The sequence below is a fragment of the Eutrema salsugineum genome, unplaced genomic scaffold, assembly GCF_000478725.1.
Source record: "Eutrema salsugineum unplaced genomic scaffold, Eutsalg1_0 scaffold_2, whole genome shotgun sequence".
In the NCBI taxonomy this organism is placed as follows: domain Eukaryota; kingdom Viridiplantae; phylum Streptophyta; class Magnoliopsida; order Brassicales; family Brassicaceae; genus Eutrema; species Eutrema salsugineum.
In genome coordinates, this window is record NW_006256829.1 from 6,852,494 (window position 1) to 6,873,790 (window position 21,297).

The 21,297-nt window shown below is 36.3% G+C and overlaps 7 protein-coding genes across 9 annotated transcripts; 2 read left to right on the plus strand and 5 right to left on the minus strand.

The window, feature by feature from the left end:
- The first annotated feature begins 242 nt into the window (after positions 1 to 242).
- Positions 243 to 2,517, plus strand: LOC18017846 (F-box protein At3g26010). Its single transcript, XM_024156602.1, is given in 2 exon segments — positions 243 to 321; positions 1,059 to 2,517. Coding segments are annotated over 2 exon segments (1,362 nt in total). The 3' UTR covers positions 2,342 to 2,517.
- A 221-nt stretch (positions 2,518 to 2,738) lies between these two features.
- Positions 2,739 to 3,795, minus strand: LOC18017847 (transmembrane protein 45B). The gene has a single exon (XM_006400486.2). It carries the CDS (start codon positions 3,793 to 3,795, stop codon positions 2,887 to 2,889), a length of 909 nt encoding a protein of 302 aa, XP_006400549.1. The 3' UTR covers positions 2,739 to 2,886.
- A 1,199-nt stretch (positions 3,796 to 4,994) lies between these two features.
- On the plus strand, positions 4,995 to 5,719 carry LOC18017848. Its single transcript, XM_006400487.2, has one exon. The coding sequence runs from the start codon at positions 5,214 to 5,216 to the stop codon at positions 5,583 to 5,585; it is 372 nt and encodes a 123-aa protein (XP_006400550.1). The 5' UTR covers positions 4,995 to 5,213; the 3' UTR covers positions 5,586 to 5,719.
- Positions 5,720 to 6,699: 980 nt separating this feature from the next.
- On the minus strand, positions 6,700 to 8,388 carry LOC18017849 (peroxidase 58). Its single transcript, XM_006400488.1, has 4 exons — positions 8,179 to 8,388; positions 7,663 to 7,860; positions 7,286 to 7,451; positions 6,700 to 7,115 (listed from the first exon to the last, which is right to left on the minus strand). Exons 1-4 carry the CDS (start codon positions 8,386 to 8,388, stop codon positions 6,700 to 6,702), a joined length of 990 nt encoding a protein of 329 aa, XP_006400551.1.
- Positions 8,389 to 9,952: 1,564 nt separating this feature from the next.
- LOC18017850 (peroxidase 58) lies at positions 9,953 to 11,945 on the minus strand. Its single transcript, XM_006400489.2, has 4 exons — positions 11,670 to 11,945; positions 10,961 to 11,158; positions 10,653 to 10,818; positions 9,953 to 10,569 (listed from the first exon to the last, which is right to left on the minus strand). Exons 1-4 carry the CDS (start codon positions 11,880 to 11,882, stop codon positions 10,154 to 10,156), a joined length of 993 nt encoding a protein of 330 aa, XP_006400552.1. The 5' UTR covers positions 11,883 to 11,945; the 3' UTR covers positions 9,953 to 10,153.
- Positions 11,946 to 14,653: 2,708 nt separating this feature from the next.
- On the minus strand, positions 14,654 to 16,404 carry LOC18017851 (peroxidase N). Its single transcript, XM_006400490.2, has 4 exons — positions 16,136 to 16,404; positions 15,837 to 16,019; positions 15,227 to 15,389; positions 14,654 to 15,139 (listed from the first exon to the last, which is right to left on the minus strand). The coding sequence occupies exons 1-4, from the start codon at positions 16,358 to 16,360 to the stop codon at positions 14,715 to 14,717; spliced, it is 996 nt and encodes a 331-aa protein (XP_006400553.1). The 5' UTR covers positions 16,361 to 16,404; the 3' UTR covers positions 14,654 to 14,714.
- A 1,654-nt stretch (positions 16,405 to 18,058) lies between these two features.
- On the minus strand, positions 18,059 to 20,536 carry LOC18017852. 3 transcript variants are annotated; one of them, XM_024155896.1, is made up of 2 exons: positions 18,536 to 20,536; positions 18,059 to 18,340 (listed from the first exon to the last, which is right to left on the minus strand). In XM_024155896.1, the coding sequence occupies exon 1, from the start codon at positions 20,140 to 20,142 to the stop codon at positions 18,652 to 18,654; it is 1,491 nt and encodes a 496-aa protein (XP_024011664.1). In that variant the 5' UTR covers positions 20,143 to 20,536; the 3' UTR covers positions 18,059 to 18,340; positions 18,536 to 18,651. The 3 variants fall into 3 exon arrangements, with proteins under 3 accessions (XP_024011664.1, XP_024011665.1, XP_024011666.1); XM_024155897.1 differs by lacking the exon at positions 18,059 to 18,340 and adding an exon at positions 18,364 to 18,377; XM_024155898.1 differs by lacking the exon at positions 18,059 to 18,340 and having other exon boundaries at positions 18,424 to 20,097; positions 20,202 to 20,536.
- Positions 20,537 to 21,297: the final 761 nt, after the last annotated feature.

Sequence of the window (21,297 nt, forward strand, 5' to 3'; positions counted from 1 at the left end):
ATATTTTTTTCAGCTTTACACATATTTTTTTTTTAATTTAAATCTCTATATATATATAATTTAAAGAGTTTCCATACATCCGCACGAACGGAGAGCCAAAAAATATTAGAACAGTAGCAGATATGAGCAGCAAAACAATAGAAAAGATCAGAGGCCATAAGCTATGAGAGAGGAATCGGTTGGACTGAAGCCGTGACACGTGAGAGCTCATCACTGGAATAACGAGAACCAAGTGGATAGATATGAAGGAGCCTCAGGGTCGATCCTTTGGGCGCGAGAAAGAGAGTCAAGACGAGCTCGTAGTTGCTATTGAATCTCAACGCATATAGAAGAGGCAGGGCGAGAGCTGGCAGAATGAAGCCTAGGGTTTCTTTCCTTCCAAATCGCGTACACAGAGGCTTGGAAGCAGAGACGAAGAATAGTGGAGACTATCTCATCTGGAAGTGGACGCTTTAACCAAACAAGAATGTCGTTGTATAAAACGGGTGGAGAGACGCCAATATAGCTGCAAAAGAAGAGCCATACTTGAGAGGAGAAACCATACTTGAGAGAAGAGCTCTACACATTTAATTTGAAAGTATGTAAGATATCAATTTTGGTATATATTACTAGAATCCTTTCGTGTATATCATAAGGAGATATTTTTCGATCATCTAACATCTTTATCAGCTCAAAGAACCTTATAAAAACAGTCTTTTAAGCCGACTCAAAAGCTTCAGAAGGTGCAATGGATTATTTTCCAAGGAAAAAATGCTCCCTCTTTTCTCTTCTCTCGTAGGTGTTCTAAATGTATGCACATTGCACCATGTCTAAAAAAAAAAATATTATTAATAAACATCACTAATTTGGCCTTAATTCTATTTCTTGGTACATTTTAGGTTCTCCCTGAGGTTCATTGTGGGGTATGTGGGTTTGTGTTGTTATTAATCGAATGGGCTACAAAGGATCCAAAAAAATAGAATGGGCTATTGTATAAAACAATTGGGCCTTCTTGCCTCCTTTTAATTTAATGCAAAAAAATTAAGCGCTTCAAACCCGAAAAGCCTAATCTTTTTCAGGAGAGGCCATTGGCAATGGCAATGGTATAACACCAACACATATCTCAGAGACAATGTTGACGGAGATTCTAGCGAGGTTACCTTTGAGAAGCATCTCGAGATTCAAATCGGTGTGCAAGACATGGAAATCGACACTCGAATCTGCGTATTTCCGCCGTCTCTTTGTGTCTGTGCACCAAAAGTCCTCTTCCTCGTGGTCGATTATGGGCGGAGCAGACGAACTCATAGGGTTCCATGGATGCGAGACATTGGGTATGCCAAAATCTCCAGCTTCTTTCATCCCAACTTCTTTTAAACGCTATTATTCTTGTGATTTCGACTATGCGGATTCTTCCAGTGGATTGGTTTTGATTAGAGACGGCTTTGATAAAAATGCTCATTGCTATGTGGGCAATCCAGTGTTACAACAGTGGGTCAAAATCCCTCCTCCACCTCCTTGAGGTGATTCTACTGTGTTTAGTTTGGTGACTCGCGTTGACGTTGATGGTGTCGTCTCGAGCTTCAAAGTGTTTAGGTTAGCTTCATTAGAAGTGACGAATGATTATCTCTCGTGTGCTTTGAGTTCGTTTCTGTATTCCTCTGAGACAGGGATCTGGACTTGCAAGATAATTCACTGTCCTTACCAGATCAGCAACCTCTCTAATATTAATCTGAATGGTACGATCTACTTCTCTTGTCTGAGTGAACCTGGAGTACTCGTAGCTCATGATTTCTACTCTGAGTCCGATCAATTTCGGGTTGTGCAATTCCCGGATCATTCGAGTCACAACAAGGACTTCAAAACAGCCTTGACTACATCCGGAGGTTTTGTCATCTATGTCAGAGCATTAGCTCAAAAGGAAGAAACTTTTTTCAAGGCTTGGAGGTTGAACAATGATCATCATGAATCTTGGCAACTTCTGTGGGATATACGCCTCCCGATTATCGGTAATTATGCGCCCTTGGCGATTCATCCATTTGATAACGCTATTGCCTATCTATGGTGTCAGCAGGATCATCATTGGGTATCATGTAACTTGCGGACACAAAACTGTACAATCATCTCTTGTAATGATGATCATCAAGATTGTTTCATTGACCAGTCTGTTTGTGAAAAGCGTGTGGATGAGATATGGAATCCAAGATCTTCAAGTTTGGACGATACAGTTTCAATCTGGTTCTACCAGTTCGTGCTTCCACGGTGGATGGAATCTGTGCCTTGTCCTCCCCAAGCTGAGATGATGGATACAACTTCACTACTTTCTTACACTTCTTCAACGAGGAAGACAAGGAAGAGGCAATGATCATCTTTGGATTCAGTGATATCAGCATGGTTTTCTTCTTCTTTGTGTTTAAGATATTTATTATTTTAAGTCGGATTTTTCATGTTATCGGATTTTTAATAGTTTTTATAGCAAGTTGTAGAATTGCGTTTTCTTTGTAGAAATCCAATTTTTAATTCGAGAAAGAATCATGTAGCGGTGGATTATCATTTTATTTATGATCTGGTTAAAAAATGGTTGTTCTTTGAGTTATCATGTCGTCTCTACGAGTCAGTTAGCAAATAAACTCACAAAGCCTTTTTCTCGGCCGTGGTTTGTTTTCCTCTGACGAGATTAGTTTTAAGTCCAGTCCATGCATCTATTTCTGAAGGTGCGTATTATGATATCAATCTTTTATATTGTTAAAATTCTCTCTAACTTCTTCGATTCTCTGGCTTCTTATATATATATTTTTGTATCATATTTACACATAAATACACAATATGTCTATTCACATGATCAAGCTCTCTGAATAGGAATAAGGCAACATCGTGAGAAATTGGTTAGTTTCTGGCAGTCGTGATTTCTCAAGCTAGTAACTTAACTCTCTTTTGTGACTCAGCATCATGAACTTCAACCATGGTCATCATGATCTCGATGTCTTTGGAGTCCTTTGTTCGAAGCTCACAATATTCAATTTTCTCACCGTAGATCCTTTGCAAAAGTATATAAAACCACATCGAAGAGATGGTCACACCCACAAGAAACCAGCTGAATAAGATATTAACCAATGATATTGCTCTATGAAGAGCTTTGACGCTTGAGCATCTAATGGTATGTTTACCCTCTTCAGTGTGAAGAAAACAATCCTTGGGAACCAAACTTGGCGTCCAAAGCATGCAAGCCATTGACATAAGCCATATTCCTTGGAAGGAAATACTTAGTGACCGAACAAAACTCACCAAGAAGCTGCTGGGCAAGGAGATTCCCAAGAGTGTTGTGACCAAAGAGACAAAAACTACGAGTTGAAGCAACAAGTGGTAGTGGCCCTCAACGCCCGTGTGGTCTGACGAGTGGAAATGGAAGAGGAATAGTTGTTGGGCAAAGGCGAGGGCCGCGATCAAGTTGAGGAGGTCCCTATGAGCCATTGGTCTTATTTTGTCAAAGATGATGGCGAAGGCTGCATAGGTGATGAAGGTGAGGGAGATGCAAGAGTGTTCAAAGTTATGGAGATGGTTTGATGGGATGGTTCCGTCACTGGGATCAAATGGTTGGTGATTCTTTTGGCCAAGGAAAAGTTCCACAGAAATGGAAAGTGAGGAGCCTATAATGATCAAGAGAGGCTCAAAATATCTTGGTTTGGAAAGGGGAAACCAAGTACATGATATGTATGTTTTTGGGTGTAGAGAAAATAGTTTGATGTGGTTAAAGAGGTGCCACAGACCAAGTGCAAAGAAGAAAAAGCCCGGTAAGATGTGACCCACTAATGTTCCCATGTTGAAGCTTTGAAGGTTGAGATTATGGATGGTGTCTATATATATATAATTTGGGGATGATGAATATTAATGAATGGAAGATGACGATAGCAGTTGAATGAGCAAAGAGCCAAAGATCTTCTTGATTTTGCTTCAAGAATGATGATGCTTTGTGTGTAATCATGTATCATGTATGTGTAAGGCAAGTGAAAAGACACGATGAGATTATAATAGTTTGTGTAAAATCGTTCTCAAGTAACTTGTAAGTATAGTTGGCTTACGATCTTACGTGTATATATGTTGTTTACGTTAGCATGTATCCGCCCTTTCCAATTTGTGCTTAGGCGATATGGGCCTCTTGTTTCAAGTAGACTCCAATTGGGCTTTTCTAAAAAAAATTAGGAACCCATTTCGTTGCAGAAGTGAAAGCCACATTTTCTTTTTTCTGAGTGATAACTTTTTTTTGTATAATGAGTATTTCGGTATTTGTGACCGCATGTTCAAAATATCTACTACCGTCAGTATAAGAAAGTTTTTTTTTTTTTTTTTTTTGAGAAAGTTCACACCAAATTAATCGAGTTTGCAATTAAAAAGATGAAAGAATGGTCCCGCTTCATTAAAATACTGAAGTTAGCGGATTTATTTTCAGAATACTTTATTTCTTTTGTTAATAATGCTTTTCAGAATACTTGTTAGATCAAATCTGTAAAAGCTGTAATTTCAGAATACTGGATTAAATCGATTACGTCAAATATACAGCCAGATAATATATATAGAACCATCTCAAAAGTATTGGGAGACCATGTGTAGTACTTTTCAAAAAAAGATATTTTTATTTTGACAGCGCGAAAGTTTGAGGTGATTTGTTTGTTGGAGTCTAACGAAAAAAAAGAAGAAGAAAGGTGATGATCTAAATAATTTTTATATCTTTTATTAATTTCAGATAATTCTTCTCCAATTCAAATAGAATCATAGCTGAAGAATAAAGATGCGATCCATCAAGTTTAGAGCACAAAGCACATATCAACCTACCTTCTAATTTTTGATAAATATGCTTTTAAATATATGAATAATGACGAGGGCCCTTTAATTATATACAGTAGCTTTAATTTTCTATAAATTTAAAAGAAATAACTAGAAGTTTCAAATGCAGAACCATAGGTACCACACAAAAGAAAAGGAAAAACATACATAACCATAGGTCCATATCCACGTGGTCTCGACCGACCACTTCAAAACCCGAAAAGCCCTGAAATATTTTAATATAATAAGCTAAAACAAATAACCCATTCAAAGCAAATAGCTTCTCTCCAAAGATATACTTCTTTAAATACACACACTCACACTCATACAGAGACATCTAGCTTTCACTTTAACTTCTTGAAATCTAGGCCTCTATCAAAACCAGAGAAGATCAAGAATTATAAGAAGAAGAACACATGGCGAGATCACCATACTACGGCTCATCGTACTTAGACTACCTCTCTTTCCCAAACCCACATCTATGTTTCTTCTTCATCGTCGTCTTCTTTGTCTTGTCCCTCACATGGTACTTGAACTACGAGTCCATCCTCGAAGACACCATAAGTCATCTCAAACTCGTCTTCATGTTCTCCCCTCTCTTCCTCCTCCTTCTACTCCACTTCTTCTCCGGCGGCCTCTCCTTCGACGTCCCCTGGCCGGGTCAGGACTCCATCCACAGTGCCGGGTCTTCCCCTTGGGGCGTAGCCGCTTTGCTCGTGGTCATCTTGCTCATGGTCTGGTACCAGTCAGATTTCCAGGAGAGGTGGTTCCCCTTTGGGGCTAAATAGATTGATCAACCTAATTTTCCCTTAAAACTTATAGCTTCTCTAGCTAGATATGTAATTAATAGCTATATAGTACCCGAATGTTACGGTGATACCAGATAGTATGTATTTTCTTAAGATGAAAATTTGGTGTGTCATGTGACCTTTTTCATTAATATATTATATATGTGTAGGATAGGAGCGAAACTTTTGCCGAAGATTTTAATCAGAGAGTATATATATATGTAGATGAAGTTGTCTCTGCGTGTATCTGGTTGTGTATGAGTATGTATTTTGAAGTAATTAAGTTTGATGGATGAATGGAGGAGCTAAAAGCCTAAACGAATACTGTGAAATAGAATACAAAATAGTGCCTAATGTGTGTATGTTGACTTAGACAACTAGTGGTAGTAGTGGTTCTTCTTGTCATCTTTCGTCAAGTGGGGGTTGTTATTGTCTATGTAACATTTTCCGGGATTTTCACTTTTTTTTGTAGGTTAATTAAGAAATTGCAACAATACTACCAAATTTTTATCTTTTATTTTCAAGTTTGTTTGTGAGAAAAAGACACCGACATATTTTACTTTCATTCCCAATTTCCCACCACTCCTTTATAAAGTTAGAGGGCGATTCTAGAGTATGATAAATACTCCGGATTGAAAGTGACATTTCCCCACTATAATTGTGTCAAATTTTCAAGTCGGTCTTCCTAATTAAGTGATAGAGTTAGAAACTAGATGATTCATCCGTTTGTGTGAGATTATATTAATTTTAATAGTTTGGAGGATAAAATAAGCGATACATAAACCAAACTCCAAAAGAGTCATACAATTATATACTATTTTTTTTATTGGTCATGTTCTTTCACTGTCTTATCAAATAATCATCCGAGAGCCAACACAAGTCGGAGAGTTAAGCTACCCTATAATTTCTGTTCAGTTTGGAAAATTTGCCCAACCTTATATAATATTATATGATTTACAATTACAAATATCATTGGCAAGCTTAGCTTATTAGTAAAACAAAATCAAAAGAAGGAAAACAGTTGTGGAAAAGCACAAACTGATACCACTTATTTCATGTATAACAAGAAGTAAAATTTGATCACTTGAACATGAAATTATGCAAAACGTACGTATTAATTAACCCGTCTGCAGTCTCTACGAATCTCTCCTTCAGATCCTGTGAGAGTCCTTGCATTTCCCATTTTGATCATTGATTTAGCAAAAGCTCTAAAGAACTTACGTTGGCTCTTTGCAAAACGATTCACCAAAGACACAGTAGGCGCTCCTGTCGAAGAGAACAAGATTTGATCTGTTTCAATGACTCCGCGGTTGTTTTGAAGGTTCTTGAAATAGTCGTTGTCGAATGAGTCAGGACTCGTATGATCAATATTGACCCTCGTGGTGAGATTTCCACCTTGCGGGCATTGTCGTCGCAACGTTTGCAATAATTCCGGTTCAATACTCGGGTCGGACTGTCCATTGTTACCACTAAAGTTGTGTAGACGATTGTTCATCACTATACACTGAACTCTCCCGAAGGTATGAGCACCTGTACATGTATTATGATTCATAATCCGTTTAGATATGTTGTAGCAAAGTACTAGATATATTGAGGGCCCCTTGGTATAAAGTTTTATGATACTTCTTCAAGATGACCAATGAATTTTTTTTTTATAAGAAACCGAAAAAAAAAAGAGTTAAGATGCGAAAGATTATTACCGGATAAAGCCACGAGATCGGTAGTGTCAAGATTAAGTGCGGAGAATTTAGAAGAGAGAACATCGAGAGAGTCAAATGCTAGTGGAAGAGCAGCCGCCGCATCCGCACGGCTCGCCGTCCGACCATCTCTCCTTCCTAACAATACGTCCCATGATGGCCCTCCCGCCTAAATGATATAATTATTCAATTAATTATATCACAATGTTTCGTAGACTAAAACAAATCAGTATATGAGATCATGACATAGAAATTTAGTGGTTTGTACGTAGTAGTGTTATTATTTTTTCATTAAACATGCACGATGCATGTTGCTGATATAAAATATATAAAAAAAGGGATCTGAAAAGCACTAAAATTTCAAGAATCATCTTACTAACCAATGAGACAGAGATTTCAGCTGCGATAGCGAGAATATCGGCACAAGAGACAACTCCAGGACAAACGTTCTCGATGGCGGTTTTGATATCATCGATCACTTCGAATCCGTCAAGAGAACCAGCGTTTTGGAAAGCTCCCTTTTCACTCTCCACTCCACCCGCAGGAGATGCATCCAATAGAACCGAACCATCACACCCCTGTGTGTTCACACACTTTGAGGTCAATGTTTTCTTGACAAAATTAAATTCTATGCCACCTATACGTTTCTTATTTAATGATTAGATAAGAACCAAAAAGGCATGCATATTTTTAAAAAAGGTTTTAAAAGACCGTTAGTATCTAAAATTCTCAGTATGAGACCAAGGTTATTGACGGAATATATAGTCGAATGCTAGTTGTGATCACATGCAGATTAAAACGACAGGTTTCATTCATTGTTAACCAAAAATAAAAATCATAAACATATACGTATCTATTTATATATATGCTAATGAATAGAAGTAGATCGATCTTACGTTCACGAAACAGTCGTGAAAGTGAAGACGGGTGACTTTGGCAGTAAGTCTGACGTCGACACGGCTAGCTCGCTGGATTACACCCCGAGCGATGACTGTGACGTTAGGGCACGTCTTGGAGTAAAACTGAGAGCTAAGTTGAGCATTACTCAAAACTCCATACATCAAAATGGAGAGCAAAAGTGAGGATACAGTATTGCTTAGACACATTTTTGGTCGTTCTCCGTTGATAAAACTAGCGATAGAAAGAGTATCTAAGCTTAGAAGATATTGTGGGTTACGTTGATGCTAAAAAGAACAACCTTCGTAACCTTTTATAGAGAGCTTGGAAGAAAATTCTACATGTTCTAGGAAAATTACAAACATTTCAATGAGGTATATAGACTATTTTAATTTTCATTTGTAAGACACAAAAAAAAACAAAAACAAAATGCAGTGCGTATTACATAAATCCATTCCAGGCATTAAATAAACACTACATTTAAAATGTAGTATATATTTATTCATCTACAGTGAGTACTGGATAAAAATGTCATAACAATGTACGTTGAACTGAAGCTGTCAACGAAAAGAAGACAATGTACGTGATGAAAGAAGATAACTACAGATGACTATAAACAGACAAAAAATCAGTAACGGCATGTTGAAAAGTAGTTAGCCAGAACAATTTGACTTGAAGTTAACTAGGTATATCTCGTAATAATTGACGAGTTAAAATACATGTGTTTTGACCTAGTTTGTAACATAATTTTCTTTTTCTTTATTTTTTTTAAGAAATCAATGAATTAAATTCAGAAAGACAACAATAATGCTATAAGAATACCTCAGTCAATCATCGAGGAAATATACATAAGAGAGCAGATTGAATGAATCGGTCATATGAATCATGCCTCATAGAAATGATATTTCTCCGTGAGATCCGCGATGCCATTGAATCGGTCTAATGAAACATAAGATGGGAGTTGAATCCTCATTGGTATTTTTGGTAGTGTGATAAAGAATATTAATGGATACAGACAAAAAAAGAAGAAGAAGATAATAACGAAAACATGTGATTTGAGATATGGCTGTGGAGAGGTGTCAATATTTACTTACTGGAAGCAATAAGTTCTGAAATATACTTGGCAAAGCTTTCTTACAGACCAAGAAAAGATAATGCAAAAAACTTTACAAAGTAGTAATAGTGTAGCTCATAATTTACTATTACAGGAAGTTTTTACATGTTTTTAGCTAAAATATATCAAATAATGCCTTGGAATATAATAAACTTTTGATTACTGTTCGTATATTGTATTGTGATTAGTAAAGATTTCAAATAAAAATACAGTACGTTATAGAATGGTTAATTAAGAATGGTTAATTAGTTGAAAGATTCATCATCTGGGGGACTAGGATTCAAATTTTTCAATACGATGTTATCTATAAATAGCTACTGTAAACACGTTATGTGGAAAAAAATACATAACTTTCACATGCCACATATGGATTTTTATGTAGATTTCGATTCAAATTTTTTGGTTTTAGAAAAAAAGCCTTAACGACCTTTAACAAGGTGAGTCCACTTAGACGCACATATTTGATATTTAATTTATCCCATGTATATACGGTTTGAGCCCTGCAGATAAATAATATATAACAATAATAATAATTTTTACTAAACGTGAAGGCCGGCCATGAGAATTAGTTATAAGGAATTATGGTTGAAGTATATATAGTTTGACAAAAAAAAAATTAAAAACAATATTTTATAGGGGTTAATAGTAAAACAAAATAATTAACAAATACGTGAAGCTAGATCTTCTCATATTATATATATATGATTTACAATTACAAATAAACAATGGCATGCGTAGCCTTAATATACAAAATCAAAAGAAGAAAAACGTTTGTGGAAAAGCACAACTTCCACTTATTTCGTCTATATATAACAAGAAGTAAAATTTGATCACTTGAACATGCAATAATGCAAAACGTGTTAATTGACCCGTCTGCAGTCTCTACGAATCTCTCCTTCAGTTCCTGTGAGAGTCCTTACATTTCCCATCTTGATCATAGATCTCGCAAAATTCCTAAAGAACTCACTTTGGTCCTCTGCAAAACGATTCACCAAAGACACAGTAGGCGCTCCTGTCGAAGAAAACAAGATTTGATCTGATTCAATGACTCCACGGTTGTTTTGAAGGTTCTTGAAATAGTCGTTGTCAAATGAGTCCGGACTCGTAGGATCAAGATTGACCCTCGCGGTGACACTTCCGCCTTGCGGGCATTGTCGTCGCAACGTTTGCAAAAATTCCGGTTCAATACTCGGGTCGGACTGTCCATTGTTACCACTAAAATTGTGTAGACGATTGGTTATCACTCCACACTGAACCCTCCCGAAGGTATGAGCACCTGTACATGTATTATTATTTATAATTCGTTAAAGATATATTGTAACAAAGTACTATTGAATTAAGATGCGAAAAGTACATTACCAGATAGAGCGACGAGATCGGTAGTGTCAAGATTATGTACGGAGAATTTAGAAGTGAGAACATCGAGAGAGTCAGGTCCTAGTGGAAGTGCAGCCACCGCATCCGCACGGTTCGCCGTCCGGCCATCTCTCCTTCCTAACAATACGTCCCATGACGGCCCTCCCGCCTAATTATATTTGATATAAATAATTAAATATTAACTTATGGTTATATTTAATTCTTTTTATAGATTTTTTTTTTAAAATAGAGTGTAAGAAAGTAGGACATGTAGCCTAGAGGTTAAATGTTGAGAATTATATGATTATTACCAGTGCGACAGAGATTTCAGCTGCGATAGCAAGGATATCGGCACAAGAGACAATTCCAGGGCAAACGTTCTCGAGGGCGGTTTTGATATCATCGATCACTTGGAATCCGTCAAGAGAATTAGCGTTTTGGAAAGCTTCCTTTTCACCCTCTACTCCATCCGCAGGAGCAGCGTCCAATAGTACCGAACCATCACACCCCTATGTTTTACACAATTTGACTACAAATGTTTTATGCATAATGTATTTTTAACGATAAACCTATTTACATTAATAAGATAAACCTAAGATTTTTTTCCTAGTCAGAGTCGATGCCTGTACTTTTCTAAGTCAATTATTAGAGAAGGTGAATTAAAAAAAGGCATATCTTACTTTGGGTTTTCGAATGACCGTTATTATCTTAATATGAAGGAATATGTAGTCAAATATAATAGAACCGTTAAGTTTGATCTAAAACCAAAATTTGGTGACTCCACTAAATAAACTCTTGTCCATCACCCTTTACAACGAGTGGGTTTTTTTATTTTTGGTCAATCAATGAGTATGAACTATTTATATCCATTAAAAAAAAAATCCGACCTAATTAAATATAAACTTTTACATGTAACATGTTCTGCTGGTTTGTTCAACATCAATCATGTGATATATCACATGCGGATTTAAACGATCGGTTTCGTTATTATATATGTTAATGAATAGAAATAGATCTTACGTTCACGAAGCAGTCGTGAAAGTGAAGACGCATGACTTTAGCAGTGAGTCTGACGTCGCCACGGCTAGCTTGCTCGATCAGACCCCGAGCGATGACTGTGACATTAGGACACGTCGTGGAGTAAAAATCAGAGCTAAGTTGAGCATTATTGCCCAAAAGCCCAAACATCAAAATCGAGAGAAAAAGCGAGGGAATAATATTGCTTAGACCCATTTTTGGTCTCTCTCCGTTTGTAACAAAACAGAGAGATAGAAATAAGCTTAGAGGATATTGTGGGTTGATACTAATTAAACGAAAGACTTTCATAGCCTTTATATAGAGAGCTTTTACCTAACTTTAGAAGAGAATTCTACATGTTCTAGGAAAATTACAAAACATTTCAGTGTGACATAGACTTTTACTTTTCTTTTGTAGAATCACAATAAATCATATTATAATAATTAGCTATAATTATTTACCTTTGTTTACATATATAACGATTTTGAACGGTCCCAACTCCTGAAGCGAACATGAGAAATGTGTGTTTATGTTTTTTCTCTAATCACAAGTTTTTTTTTGTTGGATAAGACTATAGATGATTTTTAAGAATTTAACTGTAAATGAAATTTTCCTATAAAAAAAACCGTTCAAGAATATAAAAAGACTAAAAGCAATTTATAGGTTTCAAGTATAAAATATTTATCGTATTACATCTTTTCTTTGAATCCAAACATCGAACTAACATAGTCATTTAATTTATTAACACACCTCTTTATTCTTATTCATGAATATGGATAAAATTGTCATATCAATTTTAAAAGGGGCAAAACTCTTTACGTCTGAGAGGAAATAACTACAGATGATTATAAAGGACATGTTGAAAAAAGTAGATAAACAAAAACAATTGACTTGCAAGAAATTAGGCTTATATCGTAATAATCGACGAGTTAAAATACATGTGTATATGACCTAGTATTGTTACATACAGTATTGGGAGTCTTTTCTTTTAGTTTTAAATCAATGAATTGACATCAGTGGGTGTCCAACGAGTACTTACATTTTTGGTGAATCAACGACTATGATTTTGTGAACTATTAATACCATTTAACCTAAAAAAACAATGCGGCCTAATCAAATCGAACAAGTCATATGTTTTGAGAACAAGTCATGTAACTGCACTTTAAAACCTTCACATGTGCTGAAATGTTACATAGAGAAATATCATGCAACTAGTCAATTAACTTTATCTGATAGTTTGCTATTAATTAAAATAACATGATATGTTAGAAATTTCAGTATTTTTTTAACTGTCGTTTTGTCAGTTAATTATTTACCTAAATAAAGAAAATTTCATTTACCTAAATCACTTTAACCTGCATATAGTAGATAGAATATCTGATTATATCAAAAATTTAAAGATTTAAGTTTAAAATGAATGTAGATATATGATTAAATCATATTTATAGTAAAACAATTCATGAAAGTTCAGTTATAAACAAAGCAACGTCAACACTAATTATTTTTTGTTAACCAACGTCAACACTAATTAATAATGATATTGCTGAAATTTCATCATGCTTACCATTCCTTTCCGCGTCTATATGAAAACACATACTTTAAGCCATCAAAATGGAGCCAGTTTTCTCAATATAACTGGAATGGGTCGTTTTCATCTGCGTAAAGATTTGATTCGTTGAATTCCACGAAAACTAGAACTCTAAAACTTTGCTTACCTTTTGTCTTCAAATAATAATTACCGGCCGATATGTATGATGCATGTGATAATGACATCATCTTATTCGTGAGAATTGTTGCAATTGTTTTGCCTTAATAGTTAAGAGAATACATACTTGTTATTTTGGTCTATATTGAAAAACGCCATTAAAATATTTAAAATTCGCTGTATCAAAGGTTATAGCAATCCATAGCTACTTGAATTTATACCAGCGGAAAGGTGGCTAATTTAAAAATAAATTCAAGAAACTCTCCTACGGCACTATTTTAAATTTTAAAAATAAAATGGTGGCTGTATTATTATGATTAAAGAATTTAGGATGTCTAAAATCCCATACGGTACCGGCCGATATGTATGATGCATGTGATAATGACATCATCTTATTCGTGAGAATTGTTGCAATTGTTTTGCCTTAATAGTTAAGAGAATACATACTTGTTATTTTGGTCTATATTGAAAAACGCCATTAAAATATTTAAAATTCGCTGTATCAAAGGTTATAGCAATCCATAGCTACTTGAATTTATACCAGCGGAAAGGTGGCTAATTTAAAAATAAATTCAAGAAACTCTCCTACGGCACTATTTTAAATTTTAAAAATAAAATGGTGGCTGTATTATTATGATTAAAGAATTTAGGATGTCTAAAATCCCATACGGCCCTATTCTCAAAATTTAAAATGTGTTATGGTGGCTGTATAATTATGATTATAGAATCACGTCGTCTGTAACATTATGTATAAAAACGAATAGACGTCGTGACCCAGTGACGAGTGTAAATGGATAAGTAATTAAATAACCGGAATAGGTCAAGAGTGAGGTGCGAGAGTTTTTAATAAACTAATTTTTTGGTTCTTGCATTTTAAGATTTGTATATCAAAGCAAAATCATGTGTTATGGTTTAATGATTTTGAAATTCTTAGAAAAACTTGGTTATTCATTTAGTGGCTTTTAAATACTCGTTACATTTCGGTGTTACTTGTTTAATATTTTTCCCATTGAATCATGTGATCTTCGTTTGATAATTTTTTAACACAGAATACTCAGTAATCTACATTAGATTGTGTGTTAATTAACTGTTAAGCGAATCGATTATGTGGATTAGGATTTAGGTGCTGTTCGTTTAAAGAATACTCAGTAAAATTCGGTGATATTCCATTACTAGTAATTAAAATACTCTTGTTTGATTTTAAAATCACCTAGAATTCCAAAGCATACCTCGATTCACAATAAACCCCATAAATTCTTATTATTGCACACGTGATCATTTTGATACACACGACGAGAATGATCAGCTCCCAAACACAAGCAGATAATTGAAAAACACACATACTAATTATTAATAACCCTGCAGTTTTTCCTAACCTCGCCACTAGATCCATTAACAAGATTCGTAATACCTCCCATTCTGATCATCGAACAAGTGAAGTCCCTGAAAAACAAGTACTGGCTCCGGCTATAAGCCTCCACAAGTCTTTTTGTTGTGTTCACGGCCAAGTCACTCGAGAACAAAATCTGATCAGAACTCAAAAGACCTTTCCCTTCGAGTAGGTTCTTGAAATAATTGTTGTCGAATGCGTCCGTTGAGTTCCTGTCAAGGGGAGCTGTTTGGTTCCCATTTCCTCCGACCGGGCAAACTGTTTGCAGATTGGACAAGAGTGTTGACTCAAGTGTTGCGTCCGGAGTTCCCGCGCCGGTAAAGTTGAACAGCCGGTTGCTGAAGACGTCACACTTTGCTTGTCCAAAGGTGTGAGCTCCTTTGTTACAAAAATGCGTATACATGCATAAGTATTAACTACTTAGAAGAAAAGATGGGCCAAAAATGATTGAAGAAATGAGTAAACCTGATAAAGCTACGACGTCGCTGACGTTAAGGCCTACAGCTACAAACTTGGCAATAATAGCGTCTAAAGGTTCAAAAGGAGATGGGAGATTGTTTGCACTGCTCTGATTTGCCACTAATCCATCTTTTCTTCCTAATGCCACTCTCCACTGAGGCCCTCCGCTCTGCAAATCAAATCCCGTTTTAGGCGACCAAAAAAATAAAATAAATAGAACACATATAATATGAGAGTATGCGCTTGAAATAAATTTATTTAAATTCTGATAGAGAAATGTATGAATTTCGGCCTAGAACACATCAGTTAACAAATAAATAAATAAATTATTTAAAGAAAACGATATTCACAGATATATGATCATAAATTCTATTATCATGTTAAAATGAAATAGCTAATCATTTTTATAAAGACAAACTTAAACGTGATGATTTTTTATTACTATGAATAATCACTACCTAAGTCATATTATAAATTGTTGTTTCTTGAAAGCTAAAACTCGTGTAATATGGAAACTAGTAAATATTAATCGCTAACACAACATTTTTTACTGATCCTCTGAAATCTAAGTAAATAGTAAGGTTGTTACTTGTTAAGTGGGAACAAAAAGGCTTACTAAGAAAACCGAGTCGCGAGCGGCTAAAGTGAGTATATCAGCGCAAGAAACAACACCAGGACATGCATTTTCCACAGCGTCTTTGATAGTATCAACTACTTCAAATCCTCTCGCAGAGTTCACGTTTGGGATAGCTAATTTCTCGCTATCGGTTCCATCCAACAATACAGACGCATCGCACCCCTGAAATTTCCATTCAACGAACGTTTTAATAAAATAATGACAAGTGTTTGGAACAATTGTAACAATAACTTGACGTAAAAAAGTATTTAACAGAAGAAAAAAAAGACGTTCCATACATTAACAAAGCAGTCATGGAAATGAAGACGAATGAGAGAAGCAGCCATCCGCATCTCGGCCTTCAGGGCGACCATAACTTGTTTACGGACAATTTGCATAAGATTCGGGCATGATTTAGCGTAAATGTCAGGGCTTAGCTGTGCCCTAACCCCTGAACAAAGCATACAGAGAGTGAAAACAGTTAGAATGACATGTCCTCCCATCACCTTGGTTTGTGTTTTCATTGTCTAAGATGGCTTGTTTAAATGCGTTACTAGAGTGATAAGTTAATAAGATGTCGAAGAACTGAGGTTCTATTTATAGAGAAAACTATAGATGGCAACGATATTTAGGGTTTAGTTGTGCTTCTGTTTGTGGACTATTAAGTGATCATTAATGCCTGGTGACGTATGGCGGCTTCGGAGGATTGATTTCTTGTGCTCAACAGGACGCATTAAGCTCCATATTATTATAATTCTTGTAAGATTAGGCACTAACATTCATTTAAATTCATAGAATCATAGATTCATGAATTTCTATCTTGTTTGTAGGTTGGCCGGTTCTATCTTACGTAATCCACTAAAGTTAGTGACTGTGTTTTCAAGCTAACATGTAGTCAACTTTGTTAAGAATAGTGCCGTATTTAAATGTATTTTGAGGACGCAAGTGGATTTTGTGTAAAACAACTCTCCCCACTCGTATTTACATGTATTTTGACCGATTTTTGAGGATGCATTTTTTTTTTGGGGAGTATATATTGGTTTGTGCGTATCATTCTTGGAATGTTTATGGACGCAATTCGGTTTACAAAACATGTAATCCGATGTTCACAAAATCATATAATGATCATTATTAATACACTTCTCTCAAAGTCAATATGACTTATCCAGGAACAATGTTTGTAAAAGGCGATATGAAAAAAAATCAATCTGATTTTATTAATGGCCACTTGAAGTACTTTCTGTAACTTGCATGGATTTTAAAATGATTTTTAGTTTACAAAGTGCATAGTCCAAATCGGTTCCACTTCGCGCTCTTAGCAATATCGGCATGCCAAATAAAAAACAGTATAATGTCATGCCACATACTTTATGCTTATTCTTAATTTTTTTTTTTTTTGCGCTTATTCTTAATTCTCATGCCAATATTGTAAACTTATGTAAATTCCACATCCGATCCCTCTAAAATATCTTGGGGGCGTGTTAGCATGTTTGTCCATCTGAATACGTAATATAAATGCAAACATTCATATGGTGTTTTTTGGGGTCAAATAAGCATTTGATGGTAGTCACTAGTCAGTAGTCAGGATGCAAATAAATGCGCAGCCAAACTGCATTTAAATGGGGGACAGGTATTGAGGTATAACATATAAGAAAACTCCAACTTACATGAATTGGTTTTATAAAAAAAAACCTTAACTATTTCACCAAGCGCCAAGAGAACACACCATTGTGAAGTAATCCCAACTGTAGTGATTAAATTACACATTAGAACCCATTTGGACCAAGTAATAACAGAGAAGCCCAACCAGTTGGAGAAGATGAATCGCATCAGATGAGGGTTGAAGATTCGACGATCGAAAGCTCAGTGAAAAGAAAACCACTAACTGCATGATTGATGGTGGTGAACAAGTTTGGAATCAACTTTTTACTTTACATTCAATCTAGAAACTCAGTCTTATGAAATAAAACTCACCATATAACACTCTTTGAAGCGTATATTTCTGTGTAAAGTTTTGAATAAAATTGGCCACGTTATGATTCCTTTTTTAAAGCAAGTCTGATTACTAGCACAAAGAAATGAGTTACATCTTACACCAATAGTTGTCTAGTTACAATACACATCGGAAAACTGATAGTATTTTTGTTTGATTATAAACGGCATTTTATACAATTGACATTTAATATTTAACGACTTAATCTATTATTCAAGTGAAAAAGAAAAGTCAAAAGGTCTCTTCTATAGCAAAAATAGGTGTTCGGTTGGTATTATGGACATTAAATAGCTTATCACGTCGACAAAAAAAAAATAGCTTATCACACGGACCCATATGGGCCCAACTTGGTTGGCGTCACTGTTTTCTCAGACACAAACCCAATAAGAGAGACAAGAGAGAGGAAAAAAGTAAAACAAATCTTGATCATAGTTCTATGGACAACAGTCATTCTGCCTGCAATTCGGCCGGAAGCAACTCAGAGGTTCTCTTCAAGCTCAGCTCTCTGCAACTGTCTCAAACCAAGACACATATATATTCTGTTTGTGCTAAGTAAAAAAAAGTGTGAAACATTCAATCAATGCATCAAGAGAAGAAACTTCAAACTCTAACATGCATTAAACATCAAACTCTATCATCCATACGTTCTTTCACAACAATGAACCTTGCTTTTACTACAATCGGCTGTGCATATAAAAAGACTTACATTATTAAAAGGGAAAATGGTAATGCATCAACTTTGCATCACCACTTCTCCCATCACCGGTAATGATCATGGGTTCCCGTGCTTTTGAATCCGCTTCCCTCCTTTGTCCAAGTATATCATATGGCTGTTCCTTGTTCCCTAGCCAAATCATTCTCCGATGCATCTTCAAGCTTCTCAATTGCCATTTCATCTTCCTTACTCTGACTGGCTTCCTCGCATTGTTCACCTGAAACTTCCCTACAATCCTCTTCAGCTTTTTCCTTACCTTCAGGTCTATGTTCCCCAGAACTTCCCACACCAACTGTATCTTTGTTCTCTTTAGCTTCATCCACGTTGCTCTTGTTCTCGTTGACTTCTTTAGTTTCATCCTTCCCTCCAACATCCTGCATACAAATGTCTTCTGCAGCTACATGGTTCTCCTTCGTGTCACCACTAGTACGTGCATCGGATCCCCCTGTATCATCGCCATCACTTTCAGACTCATTCTCCACAACCTCCTCATTAGCATCTTCAGCAACCATATTCCGCCTCTCGAGATACTGTAACCTTCTCCTCAAGTCACCTAACTCCCTCTCCATCAAGAACAGCCTTTCCTTCAAGGTTAAGTTCTCTTCCTCCAGTTGAGCAATATGGCTATCCTGATCATCCACTCTGTTTTCCAAAACATTGTTATACTCAGAACCACCGTAATTCGGATATATCATCTCAAACCGGCTCAAATCATGGTCTAGCCTCCTCTCAACCTCAACATGCTCCTCCACATCACTCTCACTCGACCCTCCTTCGTCGTCATCATCCTCATCATAAGGTTCCAACTCATGCCCATCAGATCGCAGCCTAATCAGCCCTTTCATGGAGCCATAGCCATCCACTCCCCATTCTTCCTTCGCCATATCACCCAACACCTCTCTGGACGGAGAAAACATCGGAGTTGGCAGCACCGCTGGTGTCACAGGGCATGGAGAAACCAGCTCAGCAATTCCACCGGATTTCTTTGCCCGGATAATAAACGAAGTCGTGTTCCTCGGAGCATAAGGAACGTATCTGTTACCATACTTCTTCTTCGGGTAAAACTTCCTGGTTTTTAACCTGTTCTGAGACTGCAGCTCGTTCAACGCCGGTGGCTTGTAACCACCTGCACCACCAGGACCGACCTGAATAGCTCCAGAGCCAGGTATTTGCTGCGGGTTATACATCGGAATACCAGAGTTGTGCATCCTCCTGTTAGGCTCCATCATTGGCCTCTTGTCGTTTGTAATCTTCTTTCCTTTCCAATTGTTCCTGACCATTTTCGAATGCTTCGATCCAAAGTTATTAGGCTGGTTCTGATACTCGGAGCTCAAGCTAGGGTTCAGGTTAAAGTTCCGGGGATTCATCATCATAGGCTGGTTGTTCATCATAACCTGTTGCTGCTGGTTCATACCGCCCATAATCGGATGGTTTAAGCCTTGAGATTGGCCTAATAGCGGAGTCTGGTTCATAAGCCGAGTCTGAACCGGGTTCATTACCTTCGACGGCGGCGGCGGATTCATCCTCTGCGGCGGCGGAGGCTGGCCTATCATCTGCGGTGGAGGTGGCGGATTCATCAGCTTAGATTGGTCGTTCATCTAACAATACACACTAACGGAAATGGAATCGAATTAAAAAGGGAAGAAACAAATAAAACCCTAATTTAGCAAATTCAGGGATCTCAGATGAAAAGTCGAAGCGAATCAGCAGATGGATCAATGAACGAGAGATCAATCTGAGTGCTTAGGAGTGGAATCCCCAAAAACTACAAACCACAGATCAAAGGAAAAAAAAAACAGACAGATCAATCAAACAAAGCCAACAAAATAAACTCTCGGATTGGGTTTTATAGGTCGATTTCGTATTCAGATTTTGTTTGTTCAATTTGAATTTGGGAGTTGAGAAACTTGTAATTGGATCTGGGAACTTTTTTGGCAGCAGATAAATTCTTGAGAGAAAAAAAAAAATTAAAGGCAAAGAAAACCTCTTTGTACGAACGGCTTATGAGATGATATAAGATTTGTTTAAATAGAGGCGAAGAAAAGCTGCTGGCTCAGATCAACGACGGAGATGCGACACGTTAAACCAATGGCTAAGATTATTTAATTTCATATGGTAGAGTCGGTTACGGATTTCTTTGACATTACAATATTATTAGTTAGAAAAATGTAAATTTTGGGAGAAAAAAAAAAAGAGATTCAACTTATTTTTATGGTAAATAAATTCAACTCTAATTAAACGTGGTAAAATTTTTGTCAAGATGTTATGGTATCAAATCCGTTTGTAGTCCATTTTCTCTTCTTCATTTCTCTTGCTCCTCTCTATCCTTAGTTTATGCTATTTCTATGCCTATTATGGTAAATCACGGTCTATATACGAGCTATTGGCGATATTAATAAAGTACAGAAAACATTTCTTAAAGAAATACAGAACATTGTCAGACAACCTTGTGTGTGTTTTCTGATAGAACAATGCCTAGAAAGTAGAAACACTTCCCTGTTTGATATAAAAGAATCTGAAGATCGGGTGAGATTTTTGTCAAAGGAAGATCAGGTCGTGAGATGTCAAATGAATGTCTGTCTTCTCTGCTACCAATACCATCACCCACGCAAAAGAATCTGACGAGAGAGTTAACGAGTGTAGTGAAGAATGTAGTCAAATAAAACATACTTTTCTGATGAAAACAACAAAAAAAAGAAGTGCCTGACTTAGAAATTCTTCCTATTAAGAAAAAAAATTTAAAACCCACGCTT

What these genes read in the sequence shown, in the direction of transcription:
- LOC18017847 (XM_006400486.2), bottom strand. Translation starts at nt 3,795, where the DNA reads ATGGGAACATTAGTGGGTCACATCTTACCGGGCTTTTTCTTCTTTGCA.
- LOC18017848 (XM_006400487.2), top strand. Translation starts at nt 5,214, where the DNA reads ATGGCGAGATCACCATACTACGGCTCATCGTACTTAGACTACCTCTCT.
- LOC18017849 (XM_006400488.1), bottom strand. Translation starts at nt 8,388, where the DNA reads ATGTGTCTAAGCAATACTGTATCCTCACTTTTGCTCTCCATTTTGATG. An exon ending in TTCACGACTGTTTCGTGAAC is followed by an intron (nt 7,861 to 8,178) that starts GTAAGATCGATC and finishes GTGAACACACAG; the next exon opens with GGGTGTGATGGTTCGGTTCT. An exon ending in CTGAAATCTCTGTCTCATTG is followed by an intron (nt 7,452 to 7,662) that starts GTTAGTAAGATG and finishes TATATCATTTAG; the next exon opens with GCGGGAGGGCCATCATGGGA.
- LOC18017850 (XM_006400489.2), bottom strand. Translation starts at nt 11,882, where the DNA reads ATGGGTCTAAGCAATATTATTCCCTCGCTTTTTCTCTCGATTTTGATG. An exon ending in TTCACGACTGCTTCGTGAAC is followed by an intron (nt 11,159 to 11,669) that starts GTAAGATCTATT and finishes TGTAAAACATAG; the next exon opens with GGGTGTGATGGTTCGGTACT. An exon ending in CTGAAATCTCTGTCGCACTG is followed by an intron (nt 10,819 to 10,960) that starts GTAATAATCATA and finishes AAATATAATTAG; the next exon opens with GCGGGAGGGCCGTCATGGGA.
- LOC18017851 (XM_006400490.2), bottom strand. Translation starts at nt 16,360, where the DNA reads ATGAAAACACAAACCAAGGTGATGGGAGGACATGTCATTCTAACTGTT. An exon ending in TCCATGACTGCTTTGTTAAT is followed by an intron (nt 16,020 to 16,135) that starts GTATGGAACGTC and finishes TGGAAATTTCAG; the next exon opens with GGGTGCGATGCGTCTGTATT. An exon ending in CTCGCGACTCGGTTTTCTTA is followed by an intron (nt 15,390 to 15,836) that starts GTAAGCCTTTTT and finishes TTTGATTTGCAG; the next exon opens with AGCGGAGGGCCTCAGTGGAG.
- LOC18017852 (XM_024155896.1), bottom strand. Translation starts at nt 20,142, where the DNA reads ATGAACGACCAATCTAAGCTGATGAATCCGCCACCTCCACCGCAGATG.